Source organism: Bos indicus x Bos taurus, chromosome 8, assembly GCF_003369695.1.
Source record: "Bos indicus x Bos taurus breed Angus x Brahman F1 hybrid chromosome 8, Bos_hybrid_MaternalHap_v2.0, whole genome shotgun sequence".
NCBI lineage: Eukaryota > Metazoa > Chordata > Mammalia > Artiodactyla > Bovidae > Bos > Bos indicus x Bos taurus.
In genome coordinates this window covers 11,008,584-11,031,160 of record NC_040083.1, presented here as the reverse complement: position 1 = coordinate 11,031,160, position 22,577 = coordinate 11,008,584, and the positions used below count along the sequence as shown (strand labels likewise).

General features: G+C 49.4%; 1 protein-coding gene and 1 pseudogene across 4 annotated transcripts; one reads left to right on the top strand and one right to left on the bottom strand.

Annotated features, from left to right (window-relative positions):
- Positions 1–1,072: 1,072 nt before the first annotated feature.
- On the top strand, positions 1,073–4,499 carry LOC113896925 (annotated as a pseudogene). Its single transcript, XR_003512184.1, has one exon. The product of XR_003512184.1 is annotated as a pleckstrin homology domain-containing family B member 2 pseudogene (transcript).
- A 149-nt stretch (positions 4,500–4,648) lies between these two features.
- On the bottom strand, positions 4,649–22,166 carry CLU (clusterin). Of its 3 annotated transcripts, XM_027549056.1 has the most exons (10): positions 21,978–22,115; positions 21,512–21,624; positions 17,791–17,907; positions 16,361–16,509; positions 13,885–14,055; positions 11,455–11,860; positions 9,721–9,822; positions 6,022–6,251; positions 5,137–5,306; positions 4,649–4,904 (listed from the first exon to the last, which is right to left on the bottom strand). In XM_027549056.1, the coding sequence occupies exons 3-10, from the start codon at positions 17,867–17,869 to the stop codon at positions 4,895–4,897; spliced, it is 1,317 nt and encodes a 438-aa protein (XP_027404857.1). In that variant the 5' UTR covers positions 17,870–17,907; positions 21,512–21,624; positions 21,978–22,115; the 3' UTR covers positions 4,649–4,894. The 3 variants fall into 3 exon arrangements, with proteins under 3 accessions (XP_027404857.1, XP_027404855.1, XP_027404856.1); XM_027549054.1 differs by lacking the exon at positions 21,512–21,624 and having other exon boundaries at positions 21,978–22,166; XM_027549055.1 differs by lacking the exons at positions 21,512–21,624; positions 21,978–22,115 and adding an exon at positions 18,338–18,579.
- Positions 22,167–22,577: the final 411 nt, after the last annotated feature.

Genomic DNA, 22,577 nt, shown 5'->3' with positions numbered 1-22,577 from the left:
ATCGAACCTGCATCTGCTGCACTGGTGGTGGATTCTCTATCACTCAGACACCTGAGAAGCCCCGAGGGGTGAATAGTTATCAGGAAAAATCCAGGCAGAAGAGAAATTCTTAAGGTCGATGGAAGGATATAAAGGTTGTGTAGAACAGACAGTAACCAAACAGTGCCACAGTCAAGAAGGTTTCGCAGGGATTCTAAGCTCTCACAATTAAAAGAAAATAACCTCATTTTGCTTTTTGGGGGGAGTACATATTCCAGAAGGAAAATATCAATTATGTATTAAATAACTGGTATGCCTTATTTTTACCCCATATGCACCCTAATTTTCAATGTATTCCTTCAGGAGATCACCATAACCTCAAATCAGAGTACACATCTGCTTTATAATAAAATGGAAAAGGTTCATTTTTCAGAAATGTGTTTTAGTTGGCACATCTCTTCCTAAAAGCAGAAAATCCTTAACTGAGCCAACTTCATCATCCCACTCCTTTTATTCTCAATTGTATGAGACTATACCATCTTAGTATTCATTGGAAAAGACTCTGATGCTGGGAGGGATTGGGGGCAGGATGAGATGGCTGGATGGCATCACCGACTCGATGGACGTGAGTTTGAATGAACTCCGGGAGTTGGTGATGGACAGGGAGGCCTGGCGTGCTGCAGTTCATGGGGTCGCAAAGAGTCGGACACGACTGAGCGACTGAACCTAACTGAACTGAACTGATACCATCTTAGATATTGGTTTTTCTTTTCTCTTTTTTTTTTCCATATCCAAATGAAGACATGTGGGGGTTAAAACAAACAAACAAACAAAACAACCTGCATAAGGAGGACACACCAGGACTTCCCTGGTGGTCCAGTGGTCCAGACTCCACACTTCCAATACAGGGGGCGAGGGTTTGATCCCTCATTAGTGAACTAAAAGGGGCTTCTCTGGGGCTCAGCAGGAAAGAATCTGCCTGCCAATGCAGGAGATGTGGGTTTGATCCCTGGGTCAGGCAGATCCCCTGGAGAAGAGAATGGTAACTCACTCCAGTATTCTTGCCCTGGACAATTCCATGGACAGAAGAACCTGGTGGGAGTAACCCGGCAGTGTCCTTTCGCTTCGGACCTGTTTCCGTGCACGGTGGTGGCCGGAGGCTTTCCAGGTGAGAAAATGGCATTTGTGAAGAGTGGATGGTTGCTGCGACAGAGTACTATTTTGAAGCGCTGGAAGAAGAATTGGTTTGACCTGTGGTCAGATGGTCACCTGATCTATTATGATGACCAGACTCGGCAGAGTGCAGAAGATAAGGTCCCCATGCCAGTGGGCTGCATCGACATTCGCATGGGGCATGAGTGTCGGGATATTCAACCACCAGATGGGAAGCCAAAAGACCGTATGCTGCAGGTTGTTTGCCGAGATGGAAAAACCATCAGTCTTTGTGCAGAAAGCACAGATGATTGTTCGGCCTGGAAGTTTACACTCCAGGATTCCAGGACAAACACAGCTTATGTTGGCTCAGAAGTCATGTATGATGAGACAGCTGTGGCTTCCTCCCCACCTCCTGACACAGCGTATGCTGCACCGACCCCTGAGGCATATGGCTATGGTCCATACAGTGGTGCATACCCACCAGGAACTCAAGTTGTCTATGCTGCAAATGGACAGGCTTATGCTGTACCCTATCAGTACCCGTATGCAGGGCTTTATGGACAGCAGCCTGCCAACCAAGTCATCATTCGTGAGCGGCACCGAGACAACAACAGCGACCTGGCGCTGGGCATGCTGGCCGGAGCAGCCACAGGCATGGCCCTGGCGTCTCTGTTCTGGGTCTTCTAGAGTCCGTGGAACCTCGGCGTGCATAGCTTCTGATACCCCGTGTGCAATAATATGATTTGCAGGGCATTTCTGTTTGTTATAAATGTTTTTAGTAATAGGTTTAATAGTTCTTTTGAAAGTACTGACAAAATGCTTATAAGTACATAGAAGTACTGCAGAGAAAGCTTCGGACTGCTGTTTAGCTAAAATGTGGACTCTGTGGCGGCACTGGCTCGTTCGAGGGGTTTCTTTATAAAACTCTCACAATACTTTATTTAAACACACCTGTTTTGAAAGGCCATTTTGTTTTTAGAGTTAGGCCTTACTTCTTAAGGGATAATTTTAGTGTTTTGCTGGTAACATGGTGATATATGAGTGAGTGAATGGCCATGGCAAGAAAAACTGCAGTTTTTTTTGTTTAATGTCAGACTTTGAAACCTCAGACCAGAACTGGCTGCATGTTACTTCAGGAGTTATAGGCTGGAACCTTCCTTAGGCAGCGGTGTGATATCCCACAGCCTCTGGGGCTCCAGCAAAGCTGACTGCTCAGGACGATGGATGGGATGACAGTTTCCCCCCTTGAAAATGATGCTTTTTCATTTTATTCTTATTTGTTTGTTTTTGGTAGTGATACTTGGAAAGCAGCCCAAATTAGGAGTAGACTTGAGTGTCAACATTTTAGGGCTTTATCATTTAAAACTTGAAGAAGGCACAACAACTACAAAAAGGTGTGTGGAGGTAGATTTATCTTTTTCAGAGGCATCATGGTTTTAGTGTTTGCTTTGGGCATTTTTTATTGCCACTTCAGCCTACTTATAGCTTATTTTTCTACTTGTTGAGAAAGTATTATTAAGAGAATGGTGAGGAAAGTGAAATGAGAGCCATAGTTGCAGTGTTCCTGTTCCAGGGGATTGGGCTGCACGGAGGATGTGTTTCATGTCCTTCTGAAGGCTGTTGATGAGCCCATCTCCTGTCTTGTGTAGGACTGGGCACTGTTACTGCCCCTGAGCTCTGTGCTGCATGGTGGGGGAAACTCAGGTTATAGATGGGAATTTCGGCCCAGAGACATGAATGACCTGCTCAAGATACCTTTCCACCTGACCAGGACACCGGCCTTGCTTTTATTTCTGACTTTAGTGTCACAGAGAAGCTTGAACCATTTAATTTTGAGCCCCAATTTATATGTGAAGCTCTGAAAAACCAAGGGTCCTGCATTTCTGTAATTTTCTTATTTCTTTAGCTATGTAAATTTTAAAACATCAGTTGTTCCAGTTTTCTGTCCCGCATGTTTTAAAAAAAAATGTACATTTACAAAGGCACATTGAAGGTCTCTGCACCTATACTCCATGTGGCCATGTTTCCATAAAATACACTCCTGGTAGCACAAATTCTGTTTTTATTTTATGTGGCCAGTTACAGACACAGTCTTTTGTTTCACTTATCAGTCCACTCCACCTCTAAGGCAGACTTAAATAGATCTATCTCCGTATGAAAACCAGACGCCAAATGAACGTTGTGGTGACCACAGGTCTGTTTCCCTCGCCAATTCTACTGTACTTGGTGACACTGGAGAGTCTGTTTCCAGCTGAAAAGAAATATACTTGGCTGTCGTGTCTTTGAATGCGCCATGTGGTGGAAAGTTGCCACATGTGATGTATGACAATACTGCTTTTGATGGTTAAAAATGTTCCTTATTTTACATCATATGTAATCAGAATAGCTTTGTTCAGATGGTAATCATTATTCAAGCTGTATCCTTTACAAGCAAAATACTAAACTCAGTTTTTAATGTTGCACTGGAATGTTAATTTTGAAATAGGAATTACTGGAACCACAGATACTGAGTTATGTCACTGAAATGCCCTTGAAGGAGGTGGTCTCCCTGTGTTCTGCCCCCTGACAGAGTGGGGGGACCTGTGGACTGAAGTCCTGACATACATGTGCTCCCCCATCTCCAGTCCCTGTCCCTAGCTGGGCAAGCCACGCTGGGCAAGCCACGCTGGGCAACTGTAGTTGAGTCTGGAAGTTCACTGTCCCTAATGACTTCATCCTGAGAGGAAATGCGTGCTCAGCATAAAAACGGGCTGAGATGCTTCATTTCCCTGGCTCCAGTTCTCATAGATGCCAATCTTTTGGTCACCTCGCTTAGGTAGTCCTAAATCAAGAAGTTAGGTGAGTTGGAAGGAACTTGTTCACTTTAACTGAAGTAAAATGTTTAGTCAGCATTTTATTTCCATGTGCACTTTTAAATAGTTGGCCGTTGATGTTGCACACATGCCAGTCTGCTTGTTTCTTAGCTCTGTGCATTTAATTTCTTGAGTTAACTTCAAGGTTAGATTTAAAGAGAAGGGAGAGATGAGCGACTGTGTTTCAGATCAACATTGATGAAGTGGGCCGGACCGGGATGCAAGATCTGGATCATGGGAGAAGTTCCTGCCATTGATACAGAATGACCCACGTTTGTTTTCTACATTAATTGTGATTCTGTGTGATCTTTTTCTCCTTCCCAAGTTTATAGACACCGGCATGGAATGCAGTTCCATTTTTTTTCCCCTCGGGTTGGTATTTTCTTTTCTCTTCTGATTGCTTGCCTGTCTCCAGTATTCTGTTGTGTCCTCTGAACCAGTTTTTCCCTGTATATGCAAATTGTATGTTTATAAGTGAAAATGTTAATACATTAAATGATTGTTAACCTTAAAGCATAAAAAAAAAAAAAAAAAAGAACCTGGTGGGCTACCAGGTTCTGTAATAGAGATCAATAGAGGCTGAGCAAATAAACAACAGTGAACTAAGATCCCATATGTCTCAGGACGCAGTCAAAAAAAAAAAAAGAGGACACAGCAGAGCATTCAGATTACAAGGTGGTTTATTGAGTTAGTGGCATGCGAGCAAGTTCTTCCCGTGATCAGCAAACGCAGGCATTAGTGCGTTTCAGAGGAGTTCAGAGGAAGGAGAGGCTGGAGGGGTCAGGAGGACCTCGAGGTCAGGGCCTGGTCATCTGGCGACGTGCAGAGCTCTCTAAAGGGGCCTGAAGCTCATCTCAGGGGCAAGTGGGTGCAGACGCCCTGATACTTGCAAAAGCAACTTTCACGCCTCACTCCTCCCTGAAAAAGAAGCGGGGGAGGGGAAGGTAAGCTGATACTCCTTGAGAAGCAGCAATCAACACTTTGATTCTCACCAACCCTGAAAGAACATCCTCCAAAGAAAGAAAAAACTTCCTAGTAGCTTCCCAACTTCCTGCCTGGGCTCTGGCTGCAGCTCCAGTGATACCCAGGCTGCCCCCCACTTTTTTGGACCCCCAGACGGACCGCAGTGGGGCAGGGGGCGCAAACTCACTGGCTCTTCCGGCGGTATTGCTGCAGTGCTTTCTCTGCCACATTCTCCATAAAGTTAGGACTGGAGACTTCCTGCGGGACCGTCACTGTGATGGGGAAGGAGTTGAAGAGTTTCACAATCACCTTGGTGAGGCCAGACGGGATGCTGGGGTCGGAGTTGTGGGAATTCACCTGGAAGGAGAAAAGAAAGGTCACGACGGGGTGGGGATGACAGTCAACACGGACTCGGCTGGCAACTAAAGTCGGGCTTCATTCGGATCCACGGACCCCTTTGCTTTTCACTCACCTCCACTTTCTATACAACTCGGGGAACAGAAATGCCCTAACCCCACAGACACACTAGTCTGGTGAGGGGGTAAACGCCTTCCACGAAGGGCCAGTCCAGGGGGGGCCCCACCAAGTAAAATATGGTTTCGAGCTGCCTGCTTCCTTTGGGCAGCCACTGGCCAGGTGGTGGTAGAAATAGCAGCAGGGAGAGAAAAAGAAACGTTTCCTGGTACTAGAGAGAAGCTTCTTATCACTGGAGGAGAACAATGGGCCAGTTCATGGGGCCTCCTATGTGAGACAGGGCAGCTCTCCAGAAAGAGCTCTCACCCTGCAGCTGGACGGGTGATCACCCCTCAGGTGGGAGATGCGGGGTAAGCTGTTGAACCACGCCCTTTCCTCACCCATAAAATGGGACTGTGACACTCTGCCTCACTGGGCAACAGGGCCTCCGTGCACCGCTGTGCCTGAGGGTTCGCTTCCTGGGGTAGGACAAGTGCTCCATCGAAAGCAGACATGGCCCCATGAACATCTTGATCCCGTTTCACCCCCAGGGGAGGACCACACGACCTCCAGGCCGCACCGAGGGCGTAGCGGCAGTGCACGGCCAGCAGGGACTCACCGTGAAGACCTGCAGGTAGTGCTGGTCGTCGCTCTGCGTGAGGTTGGCCAGCTGGGACACCCAGGTGAACTGCTCGTTCAGCTGCTTGAGCAGGGCCGACGTGTTGAGCATCTTCTGCTGGTAGGACTGGAGCAGCTGGTCGTACAGCCTGCTGAACTTCTCCGCCAGCTGCAGGGATGCGTTCAGCTGCTGGCGCAGCAGCGTCTGAGTCGGGTTGCTGGCCGAACAGTCTGCCCAGAGAGGCAAAGAACACAGACAGATGACAGAAAGGTGAAGGGAGAGCTCAACAGGGATGCAGACAAATGGCAACCAGGTCACGCAGCCAGGACCTGAGCCAGAGCTACTCAGAATGCCATCTTTCCACCAAGCATCTGCGGTCAGCCCAAGACAAAGCAGAGAGCTGGCCCTGAGTGTGACTCAGCATGTGCTGTCTTCATCAAGAAAGTCTTGCTCTGGAAGGTGGTGTCAGCTGAAGTAAACTGTCTTGGTGACATCACTGATTTCTCTTTGGGTGCAAGACCCTGTCTCCCTGGAGACAGGCAAGGAGGGGCACTGCCCCACACCTCATGAAGCATGGCCTCGGGGCTCCGTGTGCTCAGACTAGGAGATCCTCTCACTGCCCTGTCCCCTCAGGAACCATTTCCAGAAGTGGTGGATGTTATCTGTAGCTGCTATTTGTCCAGTACTGCTATGCTTATGCTCAGGCATTACCAAGCGTTCTGGATAGCAGTGATCATTAATAGTCTGATGTATTCTGACGTCCAGCAATGAAACTGAGGACCACAGAGCTAAACCATCTGCCTAAAGTCATAGGATGAACGATTTGGGAGGTCAGGATGGTGAACCCAGAGCTGTAACTCCTAAACTTGGGCTCTTGCTACTCAGTCTACGGCTCTGGAAACTTCTCCAAGCTAGCTTATATCTACAGAGTTGGAAATTCTGGCCCCAAGAAGCTAAGTAGCAGAAGAGCCAGCCAGGATCCTCGGACCACGAGCACACAGGGACTGAGGGCTGTGGGCCCAGGTTTGCCCACCTGCCCATCACGGCTGGCTACCAACCTCACCAGAGAGGAGGCAAGTTCATTGATTTTGGCCCCCACCCCTACCCCACCCACCGCAGATGGTGAGATAGACAAGAGCTAGAAACAACACTCTCTCTTTAAACACTCTCTCTGTTTTTCTCTCCCTTAATTGTTGAAAAATATGCCCAAAAGAGCACATGAAACTCAAGCAAGTCAGGGAAAAAGGAAGAGTTCTTTGCATGCTTCATCATGCTGGTTGTAATCATTTCTATTAATGGAGGAGCAAGCAATCAGGTGGAGCAAGACATAGGATTATGAACAATAAGCTGAGTTGAGAAATACGCACAATGACTACACTCTCTGTGCCAGGGAGTCATTGAAAGTAAGGACAGCCACTGGGAACCAGGATGCAGCCTAGGGCAGTGGCCCTCACCTGGGGCGGTGCTGTCCCCAGGGATATTTGACAAGGTCTGAAAACACTTTTGGTTGTCACAACTGGTCGGGGGGTGGTGGGAGGTTACTGGCATCCAGGGGCTAGAGGCCAGAGATGCTGCTAACTGCCTTACAGTGCACAGGGCAGCCCCGTCACAAACAGAGATCCGGCCCAGGGACTTCCCCAGTGGTCCAGTGGTTGAGAATCCACCTTGCAATGCAGGGGTCACGGGGTTGACCCCTGGTTAGGGAACTAGGATCCCACGTTGCATGCCGCAACTACTGAGCCCACCCACTGCAATGCATGACGCAGTGAAGATCCTGCATGCCACAGCTAGGACCCAATGCAGCCAGATAAAAATATTTTTTAATAGTTATTTAAAAAATGATGAAGCCTATCATTTAAAAAAAAAAAAAAAAAAAAGAATGATCTGGTTCAAAATGCCAGGAGAATGGAGATTGCAAAAGTCCCGTCTCGAGGTCCCAGGCAGCACACACATGCTCCAACGGCTGCAAGCATCTTAGATAAGAGGTCCTAAGTCCTCCTCAATGTAGAAAAGAAAACCAGCGTTTCAGGAAGTTGTGATCAGTGACGGTTAAGATCGGTATCAGGGGCACCAATCTGAGCTTGGGCGTCGGGAGGACTCTTCTTCTGGCCCTAAGGTGACTTTCTCACCGTGAGGCACTATGTGATTTATGGCTTTCTAACTGTGATATGTTATGGGCTAAACCCAAGAGGCGGGCGTGTGGGCTCACCTCACTCCTTCATGGATCAGCCTCACATAGCACTTGTACTTTTGCAGTGGCTTCTAAAATCACAGCACTGAGACTAGGAATATTTAACTAGACTCTGAAGGGCTGCCCAGGCACCCAAAAGAATTAAGTAAGAGCAAAGCAAACACCCCCCAGGATCGACTCACTCAGTACAGAGAAATAATTAACTCCTTCCTTCCAAGCATAGACTTTTGTGAGCCAGGAAGTGTGTCACTGCTTTTATAGCTGTTTACCTCCAAGTAGAAAGAATTCCGGAGAAGGCAATGGCACCCCACTCCAGTACTCTTGCCTGGAAAATCCCATGGACAGAGGAGCCTGGTAGGCTGCAGTCCATGGGGTCGCTAGGAGTCGGACACGACTGAGTGACTTCATTTTCACTTTTCACTTTCAAGCTTTGGAGAAGGAAATGGCAATCTACTCCAGTACTCCTGCCTGGAGAATCCCAGGGACGGCGGAGCCTGGTGGGCTGCCATCTATGGAGTCGCACAGAGTCGGACACGACTGAAGCGACTTAGCAGCAGCAGCAGGAAGAATTCAGTCCCCTTAATAAAACAGAGAGCAACAGCGGAAGAGAGCTATTTCCTCCAACTCAGGGATCAACCAACCACAGGGAATATGGCCAGAAAGTGAAGGTACCCTGAGGAGAGACCATATGTTCAGGGCAGAGAACATAGCAGCAATGGTGGGGAACACCTCCCAAACACCCCCCAGGAGGGGCGTCCAGTAATCTTGGCAGGTCACCAAACCTTCTCTGACTCAGTCTCCTCCTCTGTAAGAAAAGCAGCCACCCCAGTTATTCTAGGGAAAGAGCAAATGTTTGATAAAGTGTTGAGAAGAAGGGTGTTTGGTAACAAACACACGGCAAGAGTTTGTTTAATAGAGTCCGTACTGCTGAAGCACTTCCTCGATGGCTCAGTGGTAAAGAATCTGCCTGTCCATACAGGAGACTTGAGTTCAATCTCTGGGTTGGGAAAATCCCTTGAAGTAGGAAATGGCAACCCACTCCAGTATTCTTGCCTTGGAAATCCCATGGACAGAGGAGCCTGGGCTACAGTCCATGGGTTGCAAAGAGTCAGACACGACTTAGCGACAACAACATACTGTCTAAATTTTCATCGTCTGCAGCCAAAAATGAAGTATACTAGGTTTAGCCCCTGGGAACAGACTGACTGGAGGAAGTCACAGGATGACAGCTTTTTAGAAAGCACCCCTCCCACAGTCAGCCTGTTAACCATGAGCTGATGTGATAAGTATTCTGTCTCCTGACCTCAGGGACAACTCTGCATCTTAACCCTCAACCCCAGATGGGGGATCCAGGGAGAGCCAAGCAAAGGCCAGTCCCCCCTACCAAGAGCCACAGCTGAAGGCAGCAGAGCTGGCATTAAACTCCCACCCACCTGACCCGCTAAAGGCAAGCCCAGTGAGGTGCTGGGGACCTGAAGACACAGGAGACCAGGGGGCCCCTGACTCACCCACTTCCAGGATCTCCTGGCACTTCTCGCACTGGTCCTTCATCCGCAGGCATCCCGTGGAGTTGTGGCGGATCTCCTTACACACAGTACGGTTGTTGTTTTCTGGGAACACACGGGACAAGTCACGCAAGAGCAACACGGGCTGCCCCCGTCTCTCTGAGCCCTTCCACACCACTGACAAGCCTTTTGAGATGATTCTGCGGGCAGAGCAGGTTGGCATCTGGCTGTCTGCCTGAAGACTGCTGGTCCTCCAGGCCTGGACCAGCAGTGGGACTCCCTGCAGTGGGACCAGGAGGTGGTGCCCAGGCCTCCCTGAGCTGGGCATGGCCACCCTCTCACCACCTTCGCCTGCTGACACCTCTCCCACCTCCATACTCCCTTAGCTGTGTGTACTTCTCTTTGGTATCATAACCCATTTTGCTCTGCAATCTGTCTTGTCTCGTTTCTCTCCCCCTGGCCAGGCAGCAAGCTCCTTGAAGGCAGGAGTAAGATTTACCTTGGAACCTCCTTATAACACAGGGCGACTCCCCACCCCCCGCAACCTTATGGATATGCAGGAAATGCTTGTTCAGGTCAATTTGTTGTTTAGCCGCTAAGCCGTGTCAGATTCTTTTGCGACCCCATGGGCTGTAGCCTGCCAGGGTCCTCGGTCCATGAGCTTCTCCAGGCAAGAATACTGGAGCGGGTTGCCATTTCTTTTTCCAAGGAATCTTCCCAACTCAGGGTTCTAACCCATGTCTGCTGCATTGGCAGGTGAGTTCTTTAACACTGAGCCACCGGGAAACCTGTTTAAGTCAGTACCCTCCTGTATTTCCAATCCATTACAAGCCAAAACCCGGTGCTGGTCCAACTGTAGCATTTAGGCGATGGGGTTGGCCAACCAGTGTCTATTGGTTCAATGAAAGAAATCACTTCGAAAAGTTTCGGCTTTTCATGTCCATGTTAGAGTTCATTCATTCAAAAGATACTCGCTATGTGCCCATTCTCTACCAGACTCTAAGGTTATAGCCACAAACAGCTTTCTTAACTGTACAGTGAGCTGATTATATAATTCATTGCCAGTATATGCATGGCATCCATATAAAGCACCTGAGTTCTCAAGACAAAGAGGTCTAGCCCTCAGGACCAGTGGTCCACAACCTTTTTGGTTCAAGGGATCAGTTTTGTGGAAGACAAATTTTTCCATGGACCAGGGAGGGGGAGGGTGGGGGAAGGTTTCAGGATGATTCAAGAGCATCACATTTATTGTGCACTTTATGTCTATTACTATTACACCAACTCCACCTCAGTCAACAAGCATTAAATCCCAGAGGCCGGGAATCCCTACCCTAGAGGAAATTGTTGGAAGGAGCCTGGGAAACTCAAAAGAATACCAGAGTTACAAGTCCTATAGGACTAGATTTGACCAGCCCAGGGGATTTCCCAAACCAGGGATCAAACCCACGTCTCCTGCATTGCAGGCGGATTCTTTACAGCTGAGCCAATAGGGATGTCTGTGAACCTTTGGGCATGTTCCTACACTCCCTGTCAGAGATGGTAGCCCCCTCCCCAGGTTGCTCCTTGGGGGATTCAGATGATACAGGCCAAGTCCTGGGCACAGATCTGAGCATCTAAGGCTCCCTGCCTCTACACTTCCTTAGCTCCTTAGCTATTCATACGTCTCTTCAGCATCACAGCCTGTTTGACTGGGTTAAGCATCTCAAAGAACTGAGTTTTTGTCCCCCTCCTTCTCACCTGTGAATTCCATCGTGGGGAAGTGGTAGGGAGTCCTCTGCAGGTGGGCGTCCATGGCCTGCTGGGCCTGGTGGATCATGTCGTAGAAGGGCTGAAACACATCGTGGAAGTTGAAGGGTTCCAACAAGGGGAAAGGCATCACGTTCCGGGCAAAGCGGGACTTGGGATTGAAGAGTGACCCCCTCGGGAACGAGCTGAAGGGGGAGTAGTACTGAGTGTCCTGGGGCCTCCGGAGGAAGAACCGGTCCTGGAAGAGCTCGTCCATGATGCTGGACGCCCGGGTGAAGCTGTCCTCCATGACGTCCATCACGTGGCTCTGCTCCCGGTCATTCTCCATCAGGGAATCGATGCGGTCACCATTGATCCAGAAGTAGAAGGGGGAGCTCTGGTTTAGGAACTCCTCAAGCTGTGACAGGAGGTGGGGGATAGTCAGGGATGCCTCCCCCTTGTCAAGAGGGGCCAGGCCCATCCCAGCACCTGGGACATCTCAGAGTCACAGCATGGGGCGGAGGCCCGGCTGGGAATGGCTCCCATCTCTGAAATGTCCAGGCCAGCCCCCTTCCATTCTGCTGACCCCAGAGGGCAGGAGTAAGAAGACCTGTGAGGCTAAGGAAGTCACAAGACCCGTCAGGTGAGACTAGTCTTCTGTCCTCTTTGACCCCCAATCAGCCAAGCGCCAACCAATAGGACTCTGGGGAAGGGCAAAATTCATGAGTCCTAATTGAGCAAGGCCTGCAGGGGAGGGTAGATAAATATTAGCATACTAAAAATTCTTAATTCCTTTTGCTAAAGAGGACACAGGGCTCTGCTCTACCATGGAGCCATTTGTTAACTTATGCAGCTAAGAATAGCTGGATGAGAGTCTTTTAAGATGGCAAATACCTGGCACAGGTGTTTTTCACATTCCCACATTACTGCATTCATAGCAGACATTACCAATCAATCACACACTGCAGCCAGAACTAATCAGTTGCAACTGGCACGCGAAATGAAGCTGTGATACTGTGATTTATCCACCTTGCAGTGCAGGGTACATGAGTTCAAACCCTGGTTGGGGAACTAGGATCCCACTTGCCACGGGGTAAATTTCATGTAGGTAAAATCATTTTTAAAAAAGCCACCAGTGGGTGACCAGCCCATTGGTCACCCATTAAAAAAATAATAAAAATAAAAGGATTTGAGTCAGTCATATATATATATATATGGTCTGGTTCCTGACAAGAAGGTCCTAAAGATCTTGGAATTCCTGTGATAAGAGCAATTAAGATGTCTTGTTATGTTAGGGAGGTGACTTTTGGAAAGCAACTAAGGATGGGGGCTGACTGTCAGGGAGCGAACTACATGATTAAAGGGCTACTGCTTTCGGCCCCAGCCCCTGATCTCTACAGAGGGGAGAGGGACTGGAGACTGAATCAGTGACCAATGGCCAATGATTTAATCAACCATGCTGGTGTAATGAAGCCTCTATTAAATCCAAAAGGATGGGCTTGTAAAGCTTCTGGGTTGATAGACACGTGCACCAAAGAGATGCAAGAGACTGCTGCACTTGGAGAGGCCATGAAGGCCCCCCACCGCTCCCCATCCCTAGCTCTGGGTATCTCTTCCATCTTGCTGTTCTTGACTCATATCCTTTTATTTTTATTATTTTTTTAATGGGTGACCAATGGGCTGGTCACCCATTGGTAGCATTTTTAAAAAAGATTTTACCTACGTGAAATTTACCCCGTGGCAACTGGGATCCTAGTTCCCCAACCAGGGTTTGAACTCATGTACCCTGCACCGCAAGGTAGATACTTAACTACTGGACCACTGGGGAAATCCCCTGAGTTCTATCCTTCTATAACAAATTGATTATCTACTATGTAAAATGTTTTTCTGGGTTCTGTGAGCTTCTCGAGCAAATTAATGCTCGAGATTGCCTACAGGGGCAATCCACCTGTAGGAGACTTGGGTTCGATGCCTGGGTCAAGAAGATCCCTGGGAGAAGGAAATGGCAACTCACTCCAGTACTTTTGCCTGGGAAATCCCATGGACAGAGGAGCCTGTCAGGCTACAGTCCATAGGGTTGCAAAGAGTAGGACACGACTTAGCGAATCAACAGCAACAAAAGGAAGCAGTCATGGAACTCTCTGATCTACAGCCAGTCAGTCAGAAGCACCTGGACTTCTGACTGGCTGTTGAAGTTGGGGGGTGGGCGTGATGGGGCAGTCTTGTGGGACTGAGCCCTGAACTTGTGGGGTCTGACGCTGTCTCCGGGTAGATGGGGTCCAACTTGAGCTGAACTGCAGGGCACCCAGCTGGTGTGGGAGAATCCCTTGGTGGGGAAATACCCCCACACTTGGAACTCGGTGCAGAATCAAAGAAGCATCTTCAGCTCTCGTCACTCCCCACCCCAAGCCATGCTGCGCTGAAGGAGCGAGCCCTCATCACCTGGTGGCCAACCAGTCCCGATCCGCTTCTGCACACCCGCGCGTAGAACTTCATGCAGGTCTGCTTGAGGCAGGGCTTACATTCCTCCCAAAGGGCTGTCATGGTCTCATTGCACACCCCCTGGGACGCCTTCAGCTTGTTTTCAGAATCCCTGGTGTCATTCAGGGCGTCCTAGGGGATAACAAAAGCTGGCTTAGCCACAGAAACCATAGGCTTCCCCTGCCCGAGGTAGGCATGGGTGGGCCTGCCCACCTCTGCCAAACCTGGGCACATGGGGTGCTTGTTTCCATCCCTGCTCTCGTTCATGTTTGCCACCTGGATGTTCCTTCTCATCTGGTTTTAAACATCCTCCCATCTTCATCCTGCTCCTTAGTCCCTTCTGGCCCCTAGAGCTCATCTGGACTTCTTTCTCTGACGCTGCACCTACAGTCTTTACCCCAAGACTTCCCCCCTCTCAACAAATAACCCACTTTCTACTCTCAACTTCAGGAATTTCAATGTCATCTTCCAAAGCTTCCCTGAATCTTATTTTTCTATGGCAACCACAGCCCCTGGCATACCACGGTAATAGGTAAGCTTCCAAAATCAAGGTCACATCTACTACCAAAACTCTCTAACATGACCATGACATTTGATCCAGTAAATCTGCAAGACTCTATCCCAAGGATTTCCTGCAATAAAGGAGAAGTTCATATGCCTGAAGATACTTGTTTCAATATTCATGAATGGCAAAAAAAAAAAATACTGGCATCAACTCAGATGCTCAAAACTAGGGGACCAGTTAAGGAAATTGTGGTACCTACAAATGGCAAACAGGATAGCATTACCAAGGATGTTTATAGTAATTGTTAAATATTATAATAAGCATTTCTCACATTAAAAAATTCATGAGTTTGAGTATAGCCACTGTCCAAAAAGTATAGAAGAGAAAAAGTAGTAAGAAATGGATCAAATGCAGGTATCCTTAGATACCTAAGGAACTGTCCTAAGGTAAAAGGATTATGGAAAAACTTTTTCTCTTCTGCTTTTCTGTATTAAAATCTTGATAAATGTGGGTATTACTCTTCAAAGAATTAAGTAGACCATCCATACCCCCACATGAAGCTCCAGTAGGAATGTGTGACCAGGAAGAGCTGTGTGAGATCTTCCCCTACTTCGTGTTCCCCGTCCCCCTGGGCCATGTCCACTGCCTCTTGCTCCCACATGGGGAAGGCCACCATGCCTTCTACTAGGCCAATTCACAGGCAATTCCTTTCTTTCCCGTTCCCATATTCCTCACCTGAGAAGTCATGGAGTCTTTTTCCAAACACGATGTGCTTTATCATAGATTGTCAACTATCAAATCCCACTGAGTAGCACAACATTCAAGAAAAAGACTTGCCACTTCTCCGTGGACTCTAGGAGCCTTCTCATAGCATGGTGGGAATTTCTATTCATGCCAAGAAAGATAATTAAGTTTCAAAGAAAGGGCTGCACCCAGGCCAACATTTCTGTAAGTGGCTTCCATGAAATTGTGCTACAAGTTATCGGGAAAAAAATAAATGGATTCCTTGGTCAAATGGATTTGAAAAGCACTTGGGTTGAATGAAGTCACACATGTTCCTTTACTGCAGAACTTCTCTGAGTCTTTATAATGATTTCACTCCATGCATTAGGGACCATAGGCCCCATTTCAGCATCTCTGTCATTAGGGTTAGGGGAGCAACAGGAGTAGAATTTGAGGATATCGTCAAGGAGACTATTTATTTTTTAAATAAGCTGGGCTTCCCAGGTGGCACTTGTAAAGAACCCACCTGCCAATGCAGAAGACATTTAAGAGAAGCAGGTTCGATCCCTGGGTCAGAAAGATTCCCCTGGAGGAGGAAATGGCAACCCACTCCAGTATTCTTGCCTGGAGAATCCCATGAACAGAGGAGCCTGGTGGGCTACAGTACATGGGGTCTCAAAGAGTTGGACACAACTGAAGCGACTTAGCACAGTGTAAATAAGCTGTTTATTGAACAATAGTAGTTTAGTTTTGTGTGTTCACCAGTGGACCTAGATGTCTGTTTACAAAGTAGTCCAGAACTCAGATGTGAGCAAGAGTGTGTGCCTGCTGTACCCCAAAGGTATTACTCACACTAGATAAGCTTCCTGAAGGTAGGGTGACATCCACCTCCTAACCTGTGACAATGATAGACCCTACCCAAAGCCGACCTTGGAGCTTGCACACAATCAGGGTTTAGAAAAATCTATTGAAATAAATCTGGGCAGCAGGCCCTAGGCCAGGCTTGAAATGAAACCAGATCCGAAATCTCACCCCTTGAAGCTTTCAAAAGCAAATAAACCTTTCCTATTTGTTAACCACAGCCCTGGGTATCAGCTGACACAGCCTGGAAGGAAAGACAGAGGGTCACCATGGCAACCTGGCAGGGCTTCCCCATGCCCTGCCTCCAGCACAGAGGATCAAGGTAGGGGCAGCTCGGCTCTTCCTTACCTCTTTCTTCTTCTTGGCTTCCTCTAGGGAGCTGAGCAGTAATTTGCGCTCTTCATTGGTTTGTTCTATTTGGGTCTTTATCTGTTTCACCTCCTTGAGGGCATTTTTAATTTCTTTATTCACGTACTTACTTCCCTCGGTGGACATTTCTGCAGGAAAAGGGCAGGCAGGTGGATGATGTGAGAGGAAGGGATGGTGCTGGGAATACAACCCTGGAACCAGTATAAAGGGTCAGAAAGGCCAGGGGGTCTAGGGGCTGCTAAGGCTGGGGTCTCCCTGGCAGGCAGCCTTCAGGGTCCCAGCTTCACCCTGACCCGGGTTCCATTCCCAGTGTTCCATCTCCAGGGCACACTGAAGACCCAGGGCCGGAGAATCAATTACAGCCAGCTTCTCAGAAAAGCAAACACTGGAGCGGACACACCCCAGAGGAAGAATAACCCAGTGTGCTCCTGGGGCGCTGGAGGAGCAGCCTAACCAGCTGCAGAAGAAAATTTTCAAGGAAAAAAAAAATCCTGGAAGCGTAATTGTTTAAGCATCAAAATATCAAATTGTATCCTTCTGGATATAATTTCTTCTGGAATGCAGTTTAAGCAAACATCTGAATTTCATCTTGGCTCTGACGAATGGTATCAGGTGACAAGGGACATGGAGGTGAGACTGTGATCAGACACCACATCGTGTGACAAATACAATGAGATAATGTCACCGAAGTACTGAAAGTAACAGCCCACGCTTCTCTGGCGCTTATCCTGGGCCAAGCACCACACTGGACACTTCACGTGCATTTTATTTAAGACTCTCAACATCGCCTTCACCCCACTGCACAAGTGAGGATGGAGAATCATAGTGAGGTCAAGATACTCACCCAGGGTTATAACAGCTGGGGAGGGCAGAGACAGACTCCCACCCACCTCTGATCTCAATATTAGGGTTTCTAACTACTACCCCGGAGAGCTGGTCAGCTCGCGGGACGAGAGTGAAGCAGAGGGAAGACAGGTGTCAAGAAGGACCTAGCAGAAGAGGGGAAGCAAAAGCCGGGCTTTGAAGGATGACAAGCCCTCCTAATAAATGATATTTCCTCTTTCCTGAATCCAGAGCATTGGTTTTCTAGGTGGCAAGGTGGCAGATACAGGTAGTGAGCTTTATGGAAACTCCAAGGGAAGTCCACAGAGGCCCCAGTGGTCCAGGCTTCAAGGAGCATCATGGGGGAGGTGTGGGCGCTGGGCCAAGCAGACTGGGAAGGGAACAGCTGAAGGAGATGCAGCAGTCAGAAAGGGCTTGGGTTCCATCTGAAAGTGCCTGGAAGACAATTTGACCACAAAGAGCCTGGGCTGGCGACAGAGGGCTCAGAGAGGGGCCTGAGCAGAGCAAACCAGATCCAATGCACAGGGAAGAAATGGTCTCTGACCCCTGGGGGCCTGGTCACTTACCCTGGAGCTCTTTGTCTGAGATTGCCCAGCCACTCTCCCAGCTGAGCAGCAGCCCCATCAACAGCAGTAGAGTCTTCATCTTGCCTCCTTCTCCACTTCTGGAATCCCAGCACGCCTCTGTTTGTAGAGAACAGGGGACTGTCATGGCAACAGCTAGACAGCCCGCTGGTCTCCAGCCCAGCCTGCCGCCTGCTTTCCTGGAGCCCTGCTGAGGCCTGGCCCTCCGCTATGCCCTTAGCTTGCATCACCGCCTTTTTATCCCAGGGACTGGACAAGAAAGGATCAGTCTTGCCAATGCGCACTTTAAAAAGAAAGTGGGAGGCAGCAGGTACCAGGAAGAACCCCAGGAAAGCAGCCTCATACAGAAGAAACGAGGATCTGGAGTCAGAACCACTGGACTCAGGTCCAAGCTACCCTCCTCCTGCTCCTCGTCCTCCCCTTCCTCCCCGTTCCTCCCCCTCCTCCTTCTCTTCTCATCATAGCTGACTGTGCCCGAAAAAGGCACAGGAACTGTCTGCATCCAGAGAGGACATCCATCTGACAATACCTGCTCACATCAAACTCAACTCTGAATACACCTCTCTTGGGTCACTCGTCCGGCCTATCCCATCCCCCTAACGTGGGGACTGCAGTCCAGAGCGCAGCCAGCCCCCTGCTGTTGACATCACCAAGCCTGACCGCAGCAGGCAGCACCAATCAATCACAGCACTGTCCCCAGCCATGTCTCGACACCTCCTGAAAGTGCTTTTCGAGGGTCTGAAGCTGTTTTGAGGGCCTGAGGCACTGACAGCCTCAGACCCTCTGGGTTGGCACAGGAAAATAAATTCATTTGTCATCCCCAGTGTGAGACTTGAGGCAGGAGGCATGGATGGGGGAGTAGAACAAGGCGAGGACAGTGGTCTCCAGGGAGCGTAGAGAGGGAGGGGCAAAGCCAAAGGATTGGGGAGGGGGATGTGGGGGGGCAAGGAGCCTCCCCAGAAGAAGTCCTGCTGGGAGGAGCGCCTCTCTGCTCTGCCAGGTCCCTTTCACTCAGCTGGTCTCTCTTAACCCACCGCAGAGCGTCTGCCAAGGTCCTTGCACCACACTCGGCTGGCTGCCTGAACACTGGACCAGCTGGCCTTACACAATGGATCCTTTCCCAAAAGCTGAAGTTGTTGCAAAACAGAAACCCCTCCCCCTGCATCCGTCCCCCTGCACCCCTCCCCACAACTTATCATCTGAACTCACCCGCTTCCCCTAACAAGAGTAGGAAGGGGCTCTCCCCTTCCTGGAATGACGCTCACCCCAAAGCTGCTCTCAGCTCCGTAGGCTGAGACCCTGGGAGAACATGAATAAGCCAAGTCTCTCCTGAGACACAATTAGTAAGGTAGCCAGGCTGTGGTGCCTGAGCAGCGTGGGAGAGGAGAGCGGGTCACTGACCTCCCCAGAGATGGTGGGTGGGCGGCTGAGCCAGGGCGCTATTTCAGTCTGCCAGGCACTGCCCCAGCTGCTCACTGAGGCCTGAAACGCCTCAAGCAGGGACAGAGGCTTTGTCACGCCAGAGAGACAAAGCCAGAGAGAAACATCCCTTCAGCAGAGCACCCCCCGTAAGTGAAGGCTTTTGAGAAATCCATATACCAGCCTTTGAAATAGGCTTGGACCGGAAGACGGGGCATTGCGTCCTGAGGAAAAGAGATGCAGGGAAGTCAGGAAAGTCACAGGCAAGAGCACTGGATGAGGAGTCCAGAAACCCAGGGGTCAGTATAGGATCTCCCATCAGAAACCTGGAGACCATGGGAGCCATGGAGCTGAGAGCTGGGACAGGGACCTGTCTCCCATTCAGTCCTCCACCTCAGAGGGGAGGCGGAACTCAGAAACATGATGGGGCCCCCCAAGGCCTACAAGCAGGTGGCAACCCCAGGATTGAGAACCCAGCCCTCCCAATCCCCTAGTCCAGTGTTCTTTCCTTGACATTGAGTCACTGAAATCTGAGCCTCAGTTTTTCCATCTGTAAAATGGACCTAATACAGACCTCAGAGATTTGAATTTGTTCTGTAAACACAAGGGTCTTATGTCATCACAGGAAATTCTGACTCCTTCAGAAATAGACGTAGGACCAATTGCAGGCACTGGCACGATATCTTTCAGGGAAGTGGGAGGACATGTAGAGACATGACCTACATGTAGAGACACGGACAGAGAAACTGAAACAGACACACAGAGGCCACTGCAGTCAGTCCTTCCCTGCTGCGGGCTTTGCCTTAATGAAGCAATTGGCTCCTTAAAAGTACATGGGAATTAGCCAGGAGTCTTGTTATTACACCAGATTCTGATTCTGAGACTGCTGTGCTAAAAAGCTTGCAGGTAATACTGATACTCGGAGACGGTATCAGTCTCCCCACTCCAGTGGGTTGCCTGGAAAATCCCATGGACAGAGGAGCCTGGTAGGCTGCAGTCCATGGGGTCGCAAAGAGTCAGACATGACTGAGCAACTTCACTTTCACTTTTCACTTTCCTGCATTGGAGAAGGAAATGGCAACCCACTCCAGTGTTCTTGCCTGGAGAATCCCAGGGACAGGGGAGCCTGGTGGGCTGCCATCTATGGGGTCGCACAGAGTCGGACACGACTGAAGCGACTTAGCAGCAGCAGCAGTAGCAATACTGATTCTAGCCGAAGGACAGTACGAGAACAGCGGCTGTGCAGCCAAATTACCCTCCCTTTGCACTAACTCCCCTCCCCTCCCATTTTCAGACCAGGGCACCTGGTTGCCAACTGTTCTGATTAAACCAGCCACTCAAAGGTCCTCCTTTCCCCAGAAGAAGCCATGGGCAGAGCAAGCCGCACAGTTCAAAGCCCAAGCTGCTCTCCTACACCCTCCCCAAATAAGTAAACTCTACCTAAATGAAAAACAAAACAATTCACCTGTAATTCACACCCTCCGGAGGCAAACAATAGCACTGCTTATCTTTCCTCTTTTCTATGCATTTGCATACAATTGGGTCCTTTACATCCACTATCTTCAAAAACACTGTAAAAGCATACTTTCGTGGCTGTGTAATAGTCCTTTTTCTGGTGTACCTTGTTTTGTCATTCCACAAAGCTGAGCATTTAAATTGTCTTTAATTTCTGACTATTATTATAACGAACACTCTCAAGAGCATCCTTTTATAGAATTTGCACATACTCTTAATTCTTAACCTCAGTCTTAAATAATAATAATCAGCTTCTTTTTTTCAGTAAGTCCAGAAATTCTGGAAGGTCAAGACTTGGGCTCTAATCCCAATTCTGATACTTATTTTCTTTTTATCTTTGGAGATTTATCTTTCTGTTTATCGTTCCAGATTTTCATCTATAAAATGTGACAGTTTTGAATCAGATGTCTGAAATCTGATGGAGGTTGTGTGACACGTTTCTCTGATGTACGCTGATGCATTAGGAAGCAGAAAGAGTTTTCCAGGTGTCTCAGTGGTGAAGAATCTGCCTGCCAATGCAGGAGACTCAAGAGATGCGGGTTCCATCCCTGAGTTGGGAAGATCCCCTGAAGGAGGAAATGGCAACCCACTCCAGTATTCTTGTCTGGAGAATTCCATGGACAGAGGAGCCTGGCAGGCTACAGTCCATGGGGTACCAGAGTCAGACACGACAGAGCACGCACACAACATATACTTAAATCAAAAGATCATACTTATAAACACACTAGCCAGAGAACTAGAGAATTAAGGAACAAACAAGATGACTCACGCGCTCAAGCTGACCGCCACCCCTGGAGATATCAGCGCCTTTGCAAGGAAAATGCTGCAGGAAGGCTCTCAGGGCGGGCCAGCTCTGCCACTAACTAGCCTGGCCTCCAGCATCTGCGGCAGTCCCCCAAATGTCAATTTCCCCATCTTTACAAAAAGAGGTTCACTACACCTATCCTGTGTACCCCCAGAGAACTGTGATTGGAGTTCATGAACAAAAGGGTTCCCGAGTCCTTGCCTGTGCGCCGACCCCAGCAATTTTCGGACCCTGCCAGGCTCACAGGCGATGGGGTGGTCACCTGCCTTCCCTGATCTCCCGACTCCACCCAAAGCACCCCTCTGACAGCCCTCTAACTACCAGTGATCATCCTCTCCTAGCCTGGCGGCCACCTCCACCCCCATCCCCTTGCTCATCGTCCCTGCGGCGGGGCTCTGCGTAGGGAACTGGAAGGGTGGAGACGTCTCACCGGTCACCGCTGCCCGCGCGCTCCTCCTGGCCACGCCGCGTGCACAGCACCGTGAGGCGCCCGTATTTATAGCGCTCCGCTGCGTATACACCCACTTTGGGGCTGGCTGCAAACCTGCATGACTCACGCCCAAAGAATGCCGTAGAAAGCACCGGGAGCTTTCTGGAAGCCGGCGCGGGAGGGGGTGCTGAGATGCGAGGGGCGGGCAGTTGGCTGGGTGGGAGGGGAGGTCCGGTGCAGCACTCGGCGGGGGGCGCAGGGGGGCGCTTTGGCACCGTGAAACGCTCCAGCGGAGACAGACGTTGGGGTGCGGGATCGCACCCTTGGGGCTCAGAGCTGGGGCACGGCGCCCCCAGGAGGGAAGAGCCTGAATTAACGTGCACGGCGAGCGCCCAGCTCCGCAGAAGTGGAGGGATGCTCCGCGCCCCAGGCTGGTGCCTACTCCCGAATCAAAACTCAGAATTCCGCTGCCCGATTGAACGTTAGTTTTTCACGTGCGCCACTCCTCCGGCTCCATTTAAAAGCATCAGAAATAACGGGGTGTAATGGAGAGGGATGTTGTGATAGAGAAGGAACACAGAAAGTGTGAAATAACCGCTT